Here is a 20,702-nt window from a genome sequence, read left to right on the forward strand (position 1 = left end):
GAACCGAAATGAAAAACCATTTTATTTTTAGTCTCTACTTCAAATGTCTGGTCACCATTCACTTGCATGGACCTACAGAGCTGAGATATTCTTCTAAAAATCATCATTTGCATTCAGCAGAAGAAAGAAATGTCATACACATCAGGGATGTCATGAGGGTGAGTAAATGATGAGAGAACTAATTTTTGGGTGAATGACAACTTTGTTGAAATTAACATTAAACAAGACTAATAAATGCTGTAAAGTATTGTTCATTGTTAGTTCATGTTAACTAATGGAACCTTATTGTAAAGCTTTACCAAACACTTAGTTCGTCACACGATTTATTATGCTACAGATAGTAGCATTTACAGTGTTGTAGTGGTTTATTATGATTAAGTTATTTTCGGATTATATGATACAGCTGGTGAAAAGGCTGAACACACCGGAGAATTTAAGAATAAACTTAGATTAATTCCTGAATATGTATCTTTATATATGTAGCTCTACCAAGTTTTGCATAGAGTTGAAATCTGTTGATAATGGATAACAGTGCAAAGTAATCTTCTATATATCTGAGGCTCCAAATTGTCCGTGTATGCATAGAAAATAACTTGTTTCCCCATTGCTCATAGTTTTATCTTTTTATAACCCATGTTCATATTGCACCATTGTAAAACATGCAAAATAGCTAAATAATTCAGTCTGTCTCAGACAAATTGAAATAAAGGCAATGGTTCTCAAACAATGCCACTGTACTAATGAAATGTGCTTCTAGAAGATAATGCAGAGCTTTTCTTCTGCTCAGTCACATTGCTCAAATGTAAATGTAGACTGTAAATATTTAAATATGAACAAAAGATTCAGTGCCTGAACTTTCTGCACTGGCAAAAGAGATCCATGCTAAACCCTAGGGCAAGATACGCATTTCACACGTTTAACACTTTTTCTTAATTTGAAGTTTTTACTTTTTGAAATCTTTGCATGATCATTTTTATTTGATATGTTGTTTTTTTTTCCTGTGTGAGTCTGTCAAAAGCAGATATCCAAAATGACAAAGACACAACTCTTAACAGACTCTGCTTTAAACTGCACTTATGCTTTACTATAAACATGAGTGATCAAATTTTGACTGTACCAAAATAAAAGCCCAATCAATTCAGAATTACGGCACCAAAAAAAGGACAAACCAGGCATTTCGTCTCAAGCATTCTTGGACTGTGCTATGTCTCGAGCTGAATTGGACACGTGACACACGGTGGTCCAGCTTTGGAGTGTGAATGTAATGAAACAAGTTCTCAGTAAGAGGACTGGCAATTGAGCTATTGCTAGACAGGTTGACGTTAGCACAATTTCAGTTTTACAAGCTGGGATACAAAAGAAAACTCAGGGGCTTAGAAACGAGAAAAATCACGATCATAGTTATTAGTAATATTAATATATAATCATATATTAATACCTACAAGGCTGTTATTTTTTTCTTTTCAAATCTGAAACATCAATTGTTTTAAAAACGTGGAACAGAATGGCTAGTCTTTCCAGGCCTCTTCCGTCCTACACTACACAACGGTTTCCTGGTACCCCGTCACACATGGAATGAAAATAAACTTAGTACACAGAATCAGAACAGTGAGGCTCCATTTGGCCTCTTTTCCTTTCTCTTGTACTTTATAAAAAAATTATATATATATGTACTGCAATTGCTCTATTCACTCCAGCCAATAAGATTAATTACGGACCACCTAAACCTTCAAATTATTAGTGTTACCAACCCCAAAATATACAATACAGTACATCACATTTTACTTCACTTTGACTGCAAAAATGTGGGAGATTGAAAAAAATTAGTCTACATTAAATAGAATTATTTTTTTTCCCATGGATCGCATACAGAGGAACTTTTTTTTCTGCAGTCTTCAACGTAATACCATTAATCCAGTTCCTTCCCTGACAATTAAACATGAACTCAGCCTTGAAGATGCTTGAATACACCTTCACAAGACTGGAGGGTAATGGTGGGGTTTAAAAAGGGGTTAATCATTCTTCTTCTCCCCCTCTGATTTATCTGTGATGGCAGCGACTGTGTCGTCAATTGCTGGCTGGGCTGAGCTGTCCCTGTTTCGGTCAACTCCGCTGGTCCCAAACTCATTGACACGGTTGGGATCCACTCTGTAAATCCAGCGCTGGTACAGATAGATGAAGAACACCACATCTATGGAGAGAAGACCAAAACATCATCTCAGAAAATAAACAGTTACAGCTAAATGTACAACTAAACTTCCTGAAAGAAATACTAGTGCTTCCAAGGCAGCAAAATACATTTATAGGTAATCAAAACCTTGTCAAACCAAACAGATGGTGGTTCAGAATGCAAATATTAAGATATCACCATTGTTGGTAACATTTTGAATGCAGACCACTATCACTTAAGTCAATGGCTAAAATGTTATATGAAGTTTGAACGTATGCCAAGTGGTTCGGTCTGAATTTAGGGTTGGGGTTTAGAAAAAATAGGAATGTTTGAGGAATATTTATACAGTGTTGCCTTGCACGATCTGTATAAAGTACAGACTTTAAGTACTCAATGTAACATTGAACAGCATCTATTTCGCTCCTATAATTCAAAGCAGGCATTCCAAATTCACGAGATAGATGACAACCAGAATGTTAAATAAATGTAATCACTATTTTGAGAGAAAAGTAGGGAAACACACCATCTCTGAGACAACCTATTCTGTACATCATTGGCATCTTGATGACGAAGGCAAACAAGTCATCTATAAAGGTATTCAGGGCCTTGTAGGTGAGCATCCTCCAGGGAAGATGGGCTACTGACTTCATCTTGTAGTTGATGAAGAGCTGTGGTGTCATGGTGATGAAACCTTTAGGAAATATGATACATGTACAATTTAAAACATGCCAGACCACATAGTATTTTCCAAGTAGAACATTTGCTTCATTTATTTATTTTTAGCACCATGTCAGCAACAAGGCTATCCACATGGCGAGAACAGATTAAATATAAAAAAAAACATAAAAATCAAATAAGGAATTTTAGATTTATGTTAGACAGAAACTCAAATATTTTTAGGTATCTGTTAAACTTGTTTCTGAATAAAACCTTTGTCTAATAGTATTAAAAACAGCGCAATCCAATAAAATGTGTTTAATAGCCAGTATTGTCTGACAGGGAAGACATGGAGGTTCTTCACCTTTTAATAAAAACCCATGTCTTGAATGACCTATTCGACACCTAGTATATACAATTTGATCATGTCTATTTTTAAAGTTAAAGAAAAGATTATTGGTTATACTAGGATTTACTTCATAAAGCTTGTTGTTTTTACATTTGTCCCATTCCATCTGCCACCTGTTAGAGATACAAGTTTAGTAAGGGTTTTAGGTCCGTGGGTGGAATACTACACACTGTGATTACTAGAGTAAGGGCTTCTTTGGCCGAGATGTCTGCTTTCTCATTGCCCGACAGTCCAATATGACCTGGGATCCAGCAGAAAAAGATACTGAAGTTTTCTTTCTGTAAGATGTCTAACATTTGCTTTATAGAACAAATAAAAGGTAGTACACACTACTTGGAAAAATTATTTGCTTTCTGCTCACAGCAAACTTTGAGCTACCAGGAGGTGTAGCTCACAAACATATTTACTGAAGGAAATGTTTTGCTTAAGTAATTTAAAGTTCAGATTTGGAAAAACAAAGAGTAATGATGACAAAAATTTACATTTTGGGTAGGGATGTCCCAATACTGGTATCGGAATTGGGTCAGATACCACACTTATGTACTTGTAAAAAATGCTCAGATACTGAAAACCAATACCATCTGACATCTGAATGTCCTTCCATAAACATTCAGCGCACAAATTAAAATCACGTAATGTCCTAGTGAGATTATTTAACTGCAAAGGCTGCGATTTAATGAGATAAATACACACTGATGAGCCAAAACATTATGACCACTCACAGGTGAAGCAAATAACGTTGATCATCTCCTAACAAGGCCACATGTCAAGGTCTGGGTAGATTAGATTGTAAGCGAACAATCAATTCTCGTAGTCAATGTGTTGAATGCAGAAGAAATGGGCAGGAGTAAAGACCTGAGCGACTTTGACATGGGCCAAATTGTTATGGCAAGACGACTGAGTCGGAGCATCTCTGAAACAGCAAGGCTTGTGGGGTGCTCCCAGTCAGCAGTGGCGAGTACCTACCGACAGTAGTCCTAGGAGGGACAAACCACAAACCAGCTACAGGATGTTGGGTGCCCAAGGCTCATCGATTCACGAGGGCAACAAAGACTCATCTGGTCTGAACCAACAGAAGGTCTACTGTGGCACAAGTCACAGAACATTTTAATGATGTTACGGGAGAAATGTGTCACAACACAAAGTGCATCACACACTGCTGCGTATGGGGCTGCGTAGCTGCAGACTGGTCAGAGTGCCCATGATGACCCCTGTCCTCTGTCAAAAGTGCCTACAATGGGCATGCGAACGTTGGAACTGGACCTTGGAGCAGTGGAAGAAGATCGCCTGGTCCGATGAGTTCTGTTTTCTTTTAAATCACGTGGACGGCGTGTACCTATGCGCCATTTACCTGGGGAAGTGATGGCACCAGGATGCACTGTGGGAAGACGACAAGCCGGTGGAGGGAGTGTGATGCTCTGGCCAATGTTCTGCTGGGAAACACTGGGTCCGGCCATTCATGTGGATGTCAATTTGACATGTGCCACGTACCTAAACGTCGTTGCAGACCAGGAACACCCCTTCATGGCAACGGTATTCCCTGAAGGCAGTGGCCTTTTTCAGCAGGATAATGCGTCCTGCCACACTACACACATTGTTCGGGAATTGTTTGAGGAACATGAAGATTTCAAGGTGTTGCCCCGGCCTCAAAATTCCCCAGATCTCAATCCGATTGAGCATCTGTAGGATGTGCTGGACCAACAGGTCCGATCCACGGCAGCTCCACCCCACAACAGGATCTGCTGCTAATGTCTTGGTGCCAAATACCACAGGACACCTTCAGGTGTCTTGTAGAGTCCATGGTTCAGCGAGTCGGCACTGTTTTGGTAGCACGCGGAGGACCAACAGCATATTGGGCAGGTGGTCAATGTTTTGGCTTATCGGTGTGCTGCGTACTTCAAAGTGAATGTGTACCAACACCAGCTGCTTTAGAGCTCATTGACTCATACACGGAAAACACCATCATGAGTAGTAAGCAAAGCACATACAGACTACATATTTAATTAAATGGCAGCATTTTGCGGTTTAATAATAACATTGGTTCACATAATGACCTGCTTTTCTGGAGGTGAGAAGCTACCATCAAAAACAAAAAGAAACGGAAAGGACTTAACTCCAAAATGAAAGCTTCTGCCAAAGTAAAAGCTCCATTTAAATGGAAAAAAGTATGACAGAAATATCACTACTGTATAGTTATGTAATATTCACTGTAATAATATCATTACTACTACTAATAATAATTATATTAATTAAAATAATGAATTATAGTCAAGCAATATCGCACATCTGCGATGCTCTGTTGTACAGCACGTTTTTTTGACAAAAATAACTCCAATGCTGTATTTTGGATTGCGCGATGGTTCTGTATAAAAGCACTTAATTTGATTTGAAAAATAAAATACACTTGTTGAAAATAAATTTTCTGTTTTCATTTGATTTACGTTTTAATTTATTTAAACACCTTTTTTTTTTTCTCTCTCCCCTTTTCTCCCCAATTTGGAATGCCCAATTCCCAATGTGCTCTAAGTCCTCGTGGTGGCGTAGTGACCCGCCTCAATCTGGGTGGCGGAGGATGAATCTCAGTTGCCTCCGTGTCTGAGACCGTCAATCCACGCATCTTATCACGTGGCTTGCTGAGCATGTTGCCACGGAGACATAGCGCGTGTGGAGGCTTCATGCTATTCTCTGCGGCATCCACACACATCTCACCATGCGCCCCACCGAGATCGAGAACCACATTATAGTGACCATGAGGAGGTTACCCCATGTGACTCTACTCTCCCTAACCGGGCCAATTTGGTTGCTTAGGTGACCTGGCTGGAGTCACTCAGCACGCCCTGGATTCGAACTTGCGACTCCAGGGGTGGTAGTCAGCGTCTTTACTTGCTGAGCTACCCAGGCCCCAATTTAGACACCATTTTAATAAAAAAAATGTAAATAAACTTTTGGAAAAAAAAAAGGAATCAGTATCAGTGAGTGTACCGAAAAGGAAGTTTCGGTACTCATTCTCAAAATCATACCTAATTTTGGGTGAACAACCATTATACCAAAGTACTATTAGCGTTTTTCAAGGGAATTGTAACTCTGAACCTCATGACCCCATATAAATGGCAACAACCTGAAACAGAGAAATGTCAAAACAAAAAAAAAGTTCTGAAAAATCCATCAAGTATTAATGTGTCGACATGCATCCATGCCCTTTAGTCTAACAACTAGATTTCACACATGACACAGCATGTACTTGTGGACATTGCTCTCCTTAGTGTTTATGTGTACTGTAGAAAATCCTTTAAAGGGCTTTCCCCAAGGGTGAAAAATGGAATTCCCCCTTACATTTTCTCAAGCATTTCTGGTCAACGTTTCCAATTTGAAGTTGATAAGCATTTTTGCAAATATTAGCAATGCAATCGAATGCAGCCATGATAAATTAAAAATATGAAGCAAACCAACACTTACCAAAGGTTAACAAGAACCCATAAAGCATACCGAGTACCCATGAGTACCAGCCTTTGTGCTCCACATATAATAAGCTATAAACTGCATAGCACCCAAAGAGAGGGTACAACAGCCAGGACAGATACTTAAAGGCCATCTGGAAAATAGACAGAGATTAGTCACTTAAAAGTATGGGGATTTTCAACTAGTGACAACTTTTCAATAAACTGCATGTACTAACCAGCACATGAAAGTCTACTTACATCATCATAGATTTTGGTTGAAGACTCCACATATGTGGACTTGTCTTTGAATATCAACCGTGGGAAAATTCCAGCAATCCTGTTCTCTCTGTCCAACTAGGAAAGGAAAAAACAGTTAAAAATCACACCAGCCATTTACAGTAACTGACAGATGTCATTAAAAATGCTAGCCAGCATCTCTCACCCTGACGTCCATAACTTTGGTAATCTTCCAGAAGTCGATGAGCAGTCCGATAAATACGCTGACCTGCACGACAAAGTTGGTCTCATTGTCCAGGATATACAACAGCACCACCAGAGACTGGAACACCCCAAATATGATGGAGCGCACGGAGAGCCCCTCAAGAGATTGACGACTGTTCCAGAACTGGATATCTGCAGATAGAAAAGCAGAGATGGTGAAATGGGAGGAACAGCCACAGAACAATCTTAAATTTCTAAACAAAACAAAAAACAAGTATTTTATTATTTACCATTCTTGAAGGCCAAGAACTCAAAAATGCTGTGGACGATGGAAACAACGATTGTCAGGCCAAGGAGATATGGATTGGTCTCAAGTAAAGCTACCTGTTGAGAGAAACAATGAAATTAACCCACTGATCAAGCATACCAACACATCAAGACTGATTTATGGTAATGTTATTCTGCAAGAATGCTCAGAAAGCCTCCATACATTCGTTACGGATGCATGATATATTGGTGACCATATCAGTATAGGTCAATATTCGCAATTCATTTTAATCATCAGCATCAGCCGATAATGGAAGCAGGTTGTTGTTTTGTTTACTATCGCAACAGAATAGATTTGTAATGGCCACCGAGTGTATTATTGACTATAACATGAAAACAGATTATCTTGTAATCTGTATCGGCCAGAATTTCCACCTCACTGTAATCATTAGAGGTCAACTGATAGTGGATTTGGCCGATACTGATAACTAAGGTGGTCGGAATAGGCAGATAGTTTTTAAAATAGATTTACAGAATGTTAAAATTTTTAGTCTTTCCATACTACGACAGGCACAGACCATGGCTACAAGAGTCCAAAATTAACTAAATTCCAGATTCAGTCTATTGTAATGACAGAGAATTGGCTCAGTTAAAATGCTCCATATTTAAGTAACTGCTTTTATAGTCTATATTTACCAGATTGAGGATTTTATATAATCACCAGGTGATTTTTTTTTTTTAATTAATATTCACAAGAAAGTTGGAGGCTTGATGTATGTGCTGCAGGGCACGTTTCTATATAATCACATTTTCCTCTGCATGCTCTTGTCATGGGAGCCAGCTGTGCAGTATGTATACCTCACTCCTCTGGCCTCAAGAGGCGCACTAGCGACTGATAGCCTTTAGCCTCCTAGTTAGCGCGCTCGCCTCCCATGCCGGAGATGCCGGTTTGAGTCCTGTTCGGAGCGGGTCGAGCAGGACCGGTTACAGTGGTAGCATGACCCAGATGGGAGTGAGGTTTAGGGGGGTGAGTGTAACTGTAGCCAGCTGGTAGGTAGCTGTACAGTGTGTAAACCTCACTCCCCTGGCCTCAAGAGGCGCACTAGCGACTGATGCTAGAGGCTGTAGCCTTTAGCCTCCTCATTAGCGTGCCCGCCTCCCATGCCGGAGATCCCGTTTCAAATCCCGTTTGGAGCAGGACCTGTTACACTCTCGCTTCAATTTAGAACACTTGATTTATCTAATCAAAATAACAAAATCTGCATTGAAGTGAGGATAAAAATATGGATGAATATTATCAGTGATAAAAGATTTAGATATAACGAATCCCCACAAGGTGTCAGTGATTTTTTTTATTTCACTGCTAGAGGCTACTGTTATACTGTAGGAATAAAAACAAACAAAAACAACAACAATCAGCAACTATCTGCATGATTTTTGCCAATAGTTTTAAAAAGCAACTATTGGCACAGATTAATCGGTAAATCTAGTAATCATCTTTATAAACTGATTTATCAAAGCTATAAATTGGAGATGTTCCATTCCGATGCAGACCTTAACAGAATCCTGGTCCTCATCTGACTGCTCATAAGTGTCGTCTCCCAGGAAATTCCAGGGTGAGCGAGTGCTCTGAGCGGCATAAAGCTGCCAGCGCCACAATGAGAGGGGACAGTAGTTGAGTCGCAGAGGCAGATTCTGTAAGGTGTCATTTATGGGGTAGTAGTCCTTCTGCAGGTTCCAGTAGTCATTGAAATACACAATAGGGTAGTAGTCTCCACTCACTGCATCAAACGTCACATCTGAGAGAAACAGAGGTAGGTTAACCAAGTCAAATTATCACTTGATTTAGATGGGCTGCTTTTTGAAAATGTGTTCAGTACGGTCAGGGACTTACGCTGGTCCAGGGGAGGGGGGACAGAGCCTTTCACCCAAGCTGTGTGATCATCCACTATGTTGATGGTGAGGTTGGGGTGCCAATGAGATATGATCTCCACAGGCCCGTGACTCTCTGCCCGCTAGGAACACACAAATAAACCATAACTTCAGAAGCTTCTTGCAACAGGGCATCTACACTCTAGAGAAGGGGTTTTCAAAGTCTTAGTAAGACCTGACAACATTTATGAGATGACGGCCTTTTACGAAACACTGCCAGACATTGGGACGTTTTAACAGTCAAAAACCAATAATTACCAGCTAACAGAAACCCTGGAGTGCAATAACACAAAGTATTCCTGTAATGATACTCTTTTTCTCACCATGCACAAGAAACCCTGAATTCAATACAAATATGCAATAATTAAATAACATGAAGCTGTGTCTTTTTTTTTTGTTTTTTGTCATGCATCATATTTTATGCTTTGCTTTATGTACATTATTCCCTGTGTATTTATATCACTGTAGCATGTGTTAAATTATCCAGGCATTAAAAAAAAAAAAAAAAAAAAAAAGAGAAGCTGGGTTCAAGAGTTTGTTTGGAATATACTTGTAGCAAAATGCATGCATAAATATGAAGACAGAAGACATGCAACGAATGCAACAGCGCTCTTGTATTACTCGCACAAAAAAACACATTCTATATCCCTCAAAATGCATCCAAAAACATGGAAAGAACATAATGAAACAGTTATGGCAAATTAGATAAATAACTGCCTTAACTGCGTTAAATATATTAATCGCATGCACTGACAGCTGAATGCTTAAAGACCCATGCAGTATACCAGAATAAATGTTTGTAGAACAGCGCCCCCTACTGTACAGGTGTGAATAGGCCTTTAGTCTTCCAGGAAGGTAAAAGTCGTAAGACACGAGTCACACTCACAAGAAATGTTTTTAGTCGACAGTTAAGGCTATATGTCATTTGATTTGCTTACGTCTCTTACATCATCAGCGAGCACCAGATTATCATCCTTACAATACGAATTAAACCATGTATTATGCTGCAGTTCCTAAAAAAGTTTGATTCCTCCAACTCCTGGATTGTTTTTCCCTTGCTATACCACATCTACAAAAGGCAGAAACAGGATGGTCTATAAAGCTGAAAATATTTGGTATTATTCACTTTCATCTTTACAATCCATTTTTATTGTATTTATCGTTTACTTTTACTTGCCGATTTTATCAACATTCTCCAGTTTTAAAACTACAGCACTAGAGTTAATGCTGCATATCCATTGATTTCACTAGGAAAGATGCAAATTGAGGAAAAAACAAATGTGATGATGTTAATGTGATGCTCTATCCTACGACCAAAATTTTATATTATTTCAACTTTGCCGCAAAACAAATTAATCTATTGACAGATGGAAATTTCAAAAAGGTGGGTCCAAGTTGGGCTTTCAGAAATCCAATTCACTGTATTCCTGCCTGATTTCAAACTGACCCAGCTACTTCCACGCCCTTTAGTTTATGCATTTCTTTCCGTTAAATGCTCGTTCAGAGCTTCCTTTAGTGTCTAGATTACATGCTGTGCTGACCTATCAAGTTGTTTCTCATGCTTTATGTATTCAACTTGATCAAAACTTACCTTGATCATTTCTGGATCGGCTTCAGTCTCTCCTGTCAATAAGTTCTTGGTCTTGAGGAACTTTCTCCGCTTGTACTTGTTAAGCACTGTTGAGGAGGAAGAGAGTAAAGGCTATTTTATACTTCTGCATCAAACCCATGCCGTAGGCTTCGCTTAGTGACCGTCGCATTGTTTTGTATTTATAGTTCTGTGTTGGCGAGTCGTTGCGCGAGTACACAGCCAAATTGCAATAATACATTTTATAAGCAAAAGCAATGTAAGCAATGTATTTTATGGATTTGAAAGTATTTATTAAATTATTGTGTCATTAAAAATGAGATCAAAGTATGTGAACATGTTAAGATTTACATATTATTTATCATACATGTTGCCTGCATTGCACTGATGCTCTGGAGTCCAAATAAAATAGTGATATGCTGAATAGTTCTTAAAATCATTTGGGGAAAATGCAATGCTACCTCGGATACCTCAGACGGCCGCGGTCCGCGTCAACGCAAATCGTAGTAACTTTTTTGGAGAAGTGCACATCAGGCCACTGCGTAGGCCATGCCATAACCACTATAGCTATGTGTCGACTACGATGCATGTTTGACGCAGATGTATAAATCGGCCTTAAGAACAGGCTCAAGTCTTTTGTGTGGGTTCACCCATGCCTTTAAAATGTGTTATTACAGGCCTTCTGACCACCCAAACATGTGACAAACAAAAACATGAGTGTCAGAGAGGTAAGAGAATGCAACATGACCAACATGAAGGCAAACTCACTTCGAGTGGCATAAACAGTGGATAGCCTGCGGTACTGTCCCTTGCGTTTGGGGTCTGGGTGGAAACCACTCTTGGTGAAGTAAATGTGGATATATATAGAACCGTTCTGCTTCACACTCTGTTTCACAGAGAAAGAGAAGGGGTTAGCAGTAGTCACTCAACACATGGATTAGATTATCACTGAAAACACACACACACCATGCCCCAAACAATACGGTTCTTTAAAACCAATCAGGACTATTTGTGTAACATCTGTGTTTCAGATCTTTAGCCCAGCTAATGTGCATACCCATTATTTTGCAAAAAGCATTCAAGTCCCACCTCAGAGAGGTTCAGCTCTTTGTAATGCTCAAAGCAGCCATCCCCCGAGTCTCCTGTGGTCCAGTCGCCATACACCAGATCTGGCTGGAACCAGAAAAGGGCTTCTGTGTCGTTGAAATCTGTAAATATCTCATTCTCAGAGATATATATATATAAATCCTGTGAACAGACAGGCAAAGGGGAAATTCATGTTATCAGTACTATTACAAACTAGCAGGCACCAACACTAGGGTTTGCTCATATGGTTAGATATCCTGTTTAGAATACGAGTGGTGGTGGTGTAGTGGACTAAAGCACTGAACTGGTAAGCGGAAGGTTGTTGGTTCAATCCCCACAGCCACCACCATTGTGTCCTTGAGCAAGGCACTTAACTCCAGGTTGCACCAGGGGGATTGTCCCTGTAATCAGGGCACTGTAAGTCGCTTTGGATAAAAGTGTCTGCCAAATGCATAAATGTAAATGTAATATTTTGATTTGTGTGAACTGTATATGTAAGATAAAAGTGTTAGAGCACAATAACGGTTTGCATATGTGAGACAACTGGGACAACTTCATACAAACATTTCAGAGCCATATTATCATTATATAACAATTATGCAATTAGCAGATGCTTTTATCCAAAGAGAATTGCAGTGCCTTCAAGTTACAAATGTAATCAGTATGTGCGTTTTCTTGGAATCGAACCTGTGACCTTGGCGTCGCTCTACAAGTTGTAAGAATTCTAGAATGACTTTTGTAAACATGTTGTCACACCCCAAATTGCCTTCTGTATTTCACCAAGTGACTCAATGGTTGCTAGCAACATTGACCCTCTCAACAAGGTAGGTTGAGAAAATAGACCAGATCACACATTTGGCGAGTGTACTTCCTTTGAAGACCGGACCATAGAAGATAATCTTAAATCAGATCAAAGTTAAATTATGTTAGTGGGTTATTGTTACCATAAGGGTGTCCTTGGGGAAGAGGTTGCGGCTTGGCACTCGTGGAGCTCCAGCAGGAGTGCTGGGATCTGGAGTTGATGGACCTCTGCGGAACCAGCTGCTTATAGCCCAGATGATAAAAATCCTGAATACACAAAGATGAGAACAGATTTGAATGAATTAATGAATGTTACATTTATATAGCGCTTTTCTGACACTACACTCAAAGTGCTTTACAGTGTGAACAGGGGACTCTCCTCAACCACCACCAGTGTGCAGCATCCACCTGGATTTACATTAGACTTCAATACAACAGTCTTAAAGTCTCCATGAAATGGCTTGACGAGTGAAGTTTTCTATCAGAACAGAAAAACTAGACATTTTAAATTCGTATATCCACTAAATGTTCATTTAGATGGCCGCAAAGCTAATAGAAAAGTACAAAAAGCCACAGAACATCAATTTTGATTTCATGGGGCCTTTAAGGCATCATAATCCCAAAAGTCATGATGCAGCGCTGTTTGCTTTATAGTATCAACTATGACTTAAGTAAAAAACAACATCGAGACATAAAATCAGTCTATATCAGTTCACCTTAAATATGAGTTAAGTGAATTTGGAAAATAAACACAGTAATTCTAAGAGTTTCTGGATTGCTATGTTGCAGAAGTATGATATGGTAACATAAGTATGCTTTGCTGGGAGACAAAACCCTTGACATTAAAGCACCCAGAACAACTCTGCAGTTCAGTGAAACTCACCTCACGAGAACATCTGCTGGGTACAGCGTTGGGTGTAATGCATTACTAAGTAATTCATTACTTTTTCATTTCATTTTATTTTACTCTTAATTTTTCAGTAATTTAATTAGTTACTTCTGATGTAATTGCAATAAATACTATACAACAATTCTTTATAAAACAATAGTGAATTTAAAACCTAAATTTAATGTCTAATGTTAAAATATACACAGGTGGCCAAAAGTTTGGAATAATGTACAGATTTTGCTCTTATGGAAAGAAATTGGTACTTTTATTCACCAAAGTGGCATTCAGCTGATCACAGTGTATAGTCAGGACATTAATAACGTGAGAAATTATTATTACAATTTAAAAAAAAAAACTTAAACTACTTCAAAGAGTTCTCATCAAAAAATCCTCCACGTGCAGCAATGACAGCTTTGCAGATTCTTGTCATTCTAGCTGTCAGTTTGTCCAGATACTCAGGTGACGTTTCACCCCACACTTCCTGTAGCACTTGCCATAGATGTGGCTGTCTTGTCGGGCACTTCTCACGCACCTTACAGTCTAGCTGATCCCACAAAAGCTCAATGGGGTTAAGATCCATAACACTCTTTTCCAATTATCTGTTGTCCAATGTCTGTGTTTCTTTGCCCACTCTAACCTTTTCTTTTTCTGTTTCAAAAGTGGCTTTTTCTTTGCAATTCTTCCCATAAGGCCTGCACCCCTGAGTCTTCTCTTTACTGTTGTACATGAAACTGGTGTTGAGCGGGTAGAATTCAATGAAGCTGTCAGCTGAGGACATGTGAGGCATCTGTTTCTCAAACTAGAGACTCTGATGTACTTATCCTCTTGTTTAGTTGTACATCTGGCCTTCCACATCTCTTTCGTCCTTTGTATGAAATCAATTCAGTTTTTTGGCAATTTCAAGCATTAAGTAGCCTTCATTCCTCAAAACAATGATTGACTGACGAGTTTCTAGAGAAAGCTGTTTCTTTTTTGCCATTTTTGTCCTAATATTGACCTTAAGGCATGCCAGTCTATTGCATACTGTGGCAACTCAAAAACAAATACAAAGACAATGTTAAGCTTCATTTAATGAACCAAATAGTTTTCAGCTGTGTTTGATATAATGGCAAGTGATTTTCTGGTACCAAATTATCAATTTAGCATGATTACTCAAGGATAAGGTGTTGGAGTGATGGCTGCTGGAAATGGGGCCTGTCTAGATTTGATCAAAAATTACTTTTTTTCAAATAGTGATGGTGCTGTTTTTTTACATCAGTAATGTCCTGACTATACTTGGTGATCACTTGAATGCCACTTTGGTGAATTAAAGTACCAATTTAATTTCGAAACAGCAAAATCTGTACATTATTAGAAACTTTTGGCTGCAAGTGTGTGTTTTCTAATTTAATGCTGTCCCCTTAAGTTCTTTGGCTAGTTCAGGAATAATTTATTAATTTTATGTGATATATTTGAAAGAATTAAAAGAACAGTATCATGTCTATCCTTGTATTTTTCATCTGGTCGAGGTTGATAAGGGTTTTAGAAAGTAATGCAATTAATTTTCAGACAGTAATTAGTATAGTAATCTAATTACACTGTATATGATGTAATTTGTAGTTAGTAATTAATTTTTTTTTTTTTTTTTTTTTTTTTTTTTTTTGAGTAACTTACCCAACACTGGCTGGATATTACAACACTCTGGGCTCAAGCTAGGGATGCTACAATATCAAAACTATTTGGCAATCCTTGTTACCAGTTTGCCACCACAGAAAACACTGCATTAATATTACCAAATGAAACCATATTGCATTGAAAAACAATGGCCATGCAGTAATATGATCTGATGGATGGGTGCTATCCACATCGAGTTATCATGTCATTTTAAAATGGACAAAAACTAACCACCACTGTCAAATAACTCAAGGGCAGGATTTCTTGAAGTACATATAAGGACAATGGACAAACAAACAGCGTGGTGTACTCACCTGAAGAGAACACCTTTAATCACCTGCCAAGCATTGGGCTGCTGTTGTTGTTGTTGGGGGTCCTGGGCAGTTGCACCCATCTGAGCCACCTGACCTGAGGCAGCTGCCCCATTACTGCTCACCTGCACAAAACATTTATTGGTACACAAAATTGATATGGTGGAAACCTTATTCATTGCCATTGTACCCTTGACAGGATGCTCTTTCCAAACTATCTTCAAAGAATGTGTATGTTCATTTTAGATGAAATATGGGTTACACAATAACTAACCAACCAAGCAGGAAAAAGAAGCCCAAATATTATAACCATCTATATATATTAATGTTTACTTGTATACTTAATTAAATCTTTACTCAAATATATAGGGATGGGACAATATGGTTTTCTCACACTTCGGTTTGATGTACGATATGAGGTGCATGATTCGCTATAATCTCGATTAGATTTACTTTTTATTTAAGTGTTATGTTATCTGTATGACAGAAATTTTTAATGTTTTTAGAAAAATGTCTGCACAAAATGCAAATGATAATATCTCAACAGAATAAAGTTCTCTTAATACACAATATAAATATTAAAAATTCAATACGAATTCCTCATACAGCCTACTTTTCTCTATAATAAAAGATCCCAAACAAATAAACCTTCAAAAATAATTATACTCAGGCTGATCAGGTGCAGGACAAGCAATATAACTGAACATGATTATAATCATATTCCACCTTGGGTAAAAATGACAATTCTACATTCTATCAATTAATATTACGTTATAACATTGAATATATAATACTGATATGAGCTGTCACTGTTTAATTTAATCTGTTTACACTGAGCTTACATTAATTTGTATAACAAGCGCTAAAATAGTACCATCTCTTTAAGAGTTCAACAAGTGTCTTTCGGCTCAGAGCACATTAACGAGAGAAGAATTTCATAGTTTCTTTACTGCATCTGTGCTATGTGTGATTAAAAGTAACTGTAAAGAACAGAAAGGATATTAAAAGGCACATTATTCAATGAAAGTGGAGTGCAAGGGTCTTATCTTTGATGGATACACACACTACATGTAAGAAATCTTCAGTTTTAATTTCATTAAACAAAAGGCCATTTTCCAGGTATTCCAGTACTTAAATTTCTAAAAGCTAAATTGAAGCACTTCTAGAAAAACAGTGTTGCAAATTTCTAAATATCAAATTTTGCCTCTATATGGTTCATCATTTATTTTGGTTTGTGATATTTCAAAAATCTATATACTGTCCTATCCCTACAAATATACAATTACAATTATTCCCAATAACCCTATCTGACATGCAAGGACTTGGTAGGATGCCAACCAAAAAAAAAAAAAAAAACTCATGACAAAATAGGAAATATTACTCACATATACACAAAACCTCAAGCGCCTTGTAGAAACCATCATATTTATTATAAACAGCCTAGTCTTCTCTCTGACCCACAAAAATAACTATCCCAAACTGCTGCTTTCTGTACTTTTGAAATGAAGCTATACTAGCTAATCATTCCTAACATAAAAAAAAAAAAAAAAAAAAAATGTAATAGTTTTGCCAAGAAAGGCAACTGAAAAGCTTATGACAATGTCTGGCCATCAGTAACTCAAATGAAAACAAAGTGTGACCAGTTTCAACAACTAACCAGAAAAGGTTATTAACTATGATGCTAAAAATATATTTTTCACAAGACCATGAGGCAACTATTCATAAAATACAGGTCTGATCAGGCAGCATATCTTTCTTCTAGTTTTATTTTCCATCGTTGCTGTTCCTTTTGTTTTTGATCGGGTACAAGCAATTTGCTTGGGATAATGATTAGATCTGACACGCTGCTGAATGGGTAAATATTAAACTGAAATATTTTTAACGTCTGGGAAAGCATGGAATTGCTTCTGACTGGATTTAGGTCATCAAATATGAAGGCAGAAGACAGAGGATATGATTTGAAATTATTCTGGTTGCAATCCACAAGATTAGAGATAGCAGCTCAGAGATAACCATAGTTCCCTGAGGGCTTGTCACCAAACTCAGAGACCAGTGTCTAAATACATAAAACTCCCTCTGTTAGTGGGTCTTGGACTTCCTGGCAGCCCCTTGGTCAGGGACAATGGGCAACAGAGCACTGTCAACCCTCATTCAGAATACAGGTGTCCCCCAAGGCTATGTCTTAGGCCCTCTTCTGTTCTCCCTATGCACCCAAATGATGCCTTCAAATCCACTGTAGTTTTCTGATGACATGGTTGATGTTGACCTAATTAGATGATGATAAGGCCTGTCTAGAAGAGGTAGACCCCAAACCGGGACTAACTTAGATTTAACAAGGACTACATCCACCAGACCAGTTTTCTTGGAAGCTTGAGAAAACAAAGTGAACAACAATAACAAAAATTCAGAGTGACTGTTATCCTCTTGTTTACATTTAACAGCTCAAATGTGTTTGGGGAAAAATGTTACTGACTCTGAGCAATTGTTATGATGCATTACAACTATTTGTCCTTCATAACACATGTAATCAGTAACCATGAAGTTATTAATCCAGATAAGTGGAGCTAACCTTGCTATCATGGCTAATTAATCCAGTAGCCACCAACAGCAGGCTAACAGTAAACCAATGTTTCTCACTTCTAATCTTTAAGCATCTACTTTCCTGCAGAGTTTAAGTCCAACTTGAATGAAACACACCAAAATTAGATCATTAAAGTTTTCATATTCATTTAGAAATTAAATCAGAACAAGGGCTAGAATTAGATCTCCAGGAACAAGACTGATCACCCCCAGCTGACAGCACAACATAAGCTATAAACATTAAATAACTAAACACCACAACTGTTCCTCAGTGGCACAAGCGTAAGGATTCCACAATATTCTCCCATCTTTAAACTGCTTTGACACGTGACGCTGTGAGCCAATATCCTAGTGACATCAACTCATAAAACTACATTGACATAACAACACTGTCTGTTTCTCAAAGCCTAGTGAGCTGCCCACCTAGACAGCGTTTCAGGGCATCAAAGATCCTTTCGATCGTGATGATGCCCCAAAAAATCATGTTAAGGTGGCAGACTTTCCAACACAACCTGGAGAGAGATGGAATTAATTAAATGACATTAATTGAGCTATGTTCAATCATCATGTTCGGACTTGCAAAAATGGGATGTTCCGATAAAAATAAGCCAATCGATCCGATGGACCCCACCATGACTTCAGGCAGCATTTCTCCCCACTGCATGCTGAATTAAAGGGGTCGCCTGATTCAAACCGGCAATCTAGTTTGCTTCTTAAAAAAACAACCAAGAAATAATTAATCACTCACTTGATCGTGCTAGATATGTGTGGGCTGTTTTTTGCCACGTCGATCTGGTGTCTACAATTCATAAATCAGGTTATTCTTACCTCTCCGTTGCTGACGGACGACTGCTGTGCTGCTTGAGTCTCCTGCGCCGCCATCTTCCCTGTCTCTATCGCACACTGTAATGTGGTGGATGTTTTCTGAACTCTCGCGATATTTCACGTCTGATCAATACATATGGGATCCTCGCTGAACTCAACGCGATATTTCAAACGATGTACGTTTCTGCTTCTAAATACTGATTAAAATATTACCTCAAACTACTTGTATTTATAATGGAGCTGTCCCAGTATGTCGATGCTTTAAAAATGATTTAAAGTCCTCAATCCAAAAACGTGTCTTATCTTTGCGACCAATATTTAAGCCATAAGGTATGAGAAGCCATGCTAAATGGTGAATATAATCAGGGCTGAAGGGCGTTGAATGCTCAACGCAAAGCGTGACTATATACACAATATGGAACAGCCTCCAGTGCCTTATTGCTTTTATAAAATGGTTACCGCTGAGATATAAATATTATGGACACAAATGTTCATTAAAATGTACAACTTTGTAAGTAAAATAATTAAATGCCATCCTTCCCCCAGACAGTATAGTTTCTGGCAGTAAACTGTAAACAGAGTATTGATAGGCAACAAGAATAACGGTCAGCTATGGATGCTGCGGAGTGATACTTCAAGTTCTGTGAAGAGGTCAGAGCTGTGATTTATCTTGAATAAAGCACGGCTGTTGACCAATCAGCATCCAGGACCGGAACTATTCATTTTATAAGGTTACATACAAAATAACCCTGAATAACATTTTATTTTGTCATTCATTTTGTGTTGTTTTTGAGCAGTTTCTGATTTCAAAGTCATTTTGATATTTTTTAACGGAGCTTAAAGTAAAAACTGTCATGTAACTGACCAGAGACAGTAAAAATAAAATAAGTGAAACAATTGCATTTTAAAATATGATTAATAGCCTACTTAAAAAACGTTTGTCCACTAAATCAAGGTCATGTGGTGTAAGCAATATGTAGGTGGAACTTTTTGTTGTTTATGTTGACAAAAACCATAAAGAAGACCACTTTAGACCCTCAAGACTGTGTGAGAATTTTTTTTTTAAATTAAATATCCGATCTTATCATTATTATGAAAAGGCACATTTTGTTCAGGTCATGTAGTGTAGCCCTGAGAAAACTTCTTGATATGCTTGACTCAAATTTTCATAATTTTTGTACAAAATATTTTTTTCCTTGGAAAATATGTTTGAAAACTTTTTCGAAATCAGCGTTTAAGTTGTTTACACTCTCATGTATTCAAGGTGCATGAAAAGTATTTTAATACCTTTAATTTGATGGTTCCACCACATGACATTTTAAAGCCATATACAGTACAATATATATATATATATATATATATATATATATATATATATATATATATATATATATATATATATATATGTATGTTGTAGAAAATGGTATATATTTTTTTCAGAAATGTATTAAGCCAAATTGGACACAAAGATTATTATTTTTTTATTTTATTTATTTTTTTATTGAATAATGTGTATCTATATTGTGTGTATTGTATAATGTACATTGTATATTATTATTTGTATATTGTGTTGTGTGTAATTATGCGAATATTAGATTTTAATTTGTGTTGTGTAAATCTGATGTTTCTTGTAAATTGGTATATGTCTCATCA

At 37.7% G+C, this 20,702-nt stretch overlaps 1 protein-coding gene across 2 annotated transcripts in view; it reads right to left on the minus strand.

The window, feature by feature from the left end:
• Nucleotides 1-20,702, minus strand: part of LOC127422339 (putative lipid scramblase CLPTM1) — a 49,232-nt gene continuing 28,530 nt past the window's right edge. Inside the window, exons 1-14 of one of the 2 annotated variants that reach the window (XM_051665792.1) lie at nucleotides 19,053-19,143; nucleotides 15,648-15,769; nucleotides 12,935-13,058; nucleotides 11,994-12,152; nucleotides 11,673-11,790; nucleotides 10,908-10,993; nucleotides 9,279-9,399; nucleotides 8,939-9,183; nucleotides 7,408-7,501; nucleotides 7,119-7,309; nucleotides 6,935-7,030; nucleotides 6,693-6,828; nucleotides 2,694-2,861; nucleotides 1-2,191 (exon numbers count right to left, since the gene is read on the minus strand). In XM_051665792.1, the coding sequence (XP_051521752.1) occupies nucleotides 2,013-2,191; nucleotides 2,694-2,861; nucleotides 6,693-6,828; nucleotides 6,935-7,030; nucleotides 7,119-7,309; nucleotides 7,408-7,501; nucleotides 8,939-9,183; nucleotides 9,279-9,399; nucleotides 10,908-10,993; nucleotides 11,673-11,790; nucleotides 11,994-12,152; nucleotides 12,935-13,058; nucleotides 15,648-15,769; nucleotides 19,053-19,106 (1,893 nt within the window). In that variant the 5' untranslated portion in view covers nucleotides 19,107-19,143 and the 3' untranslated portion in view covers nucleotides 1-2,012. Of the gene's footprint in view, nucleotides 2,192-2,693; nucleotides 2,862-6,692; nucleotides 6,829-6,934; nucleotides 7,031-7,118; nucleotides 7,310-7,407; nucleotides 7,502-8,938; nucleotides 9,184-9,278; nucleotides 9,400-10,907; nucleotides 10,994-11,672; nucleotides 11,791-11,993; nucleotides 12,153-12,934; nucleotides 13,059-15,647; nucleotides 15,770-19,052; nucleotides 19,144-20,702 lie in introns of those variants that run through there. The other variant, XM_051665793.1, reaches the window with a different exon arrangement.

Source organism: Myxocyprinus asiaticus, chromosome 31 (genome assembly GCF_019703515.2).
Source record: "Myxocyprinus asiaticus isolate MX2 ecotype Aquarium Trade chromosome 31, UBuf_Myxa_2, whole genome shotgun sequence".
NCBI lineage: Eukaryota > Metazoa > Chordata > Actinopteri > Cypriniformes > Catostomidae > Myxocyprinus > Myxocyprinus asiaticus.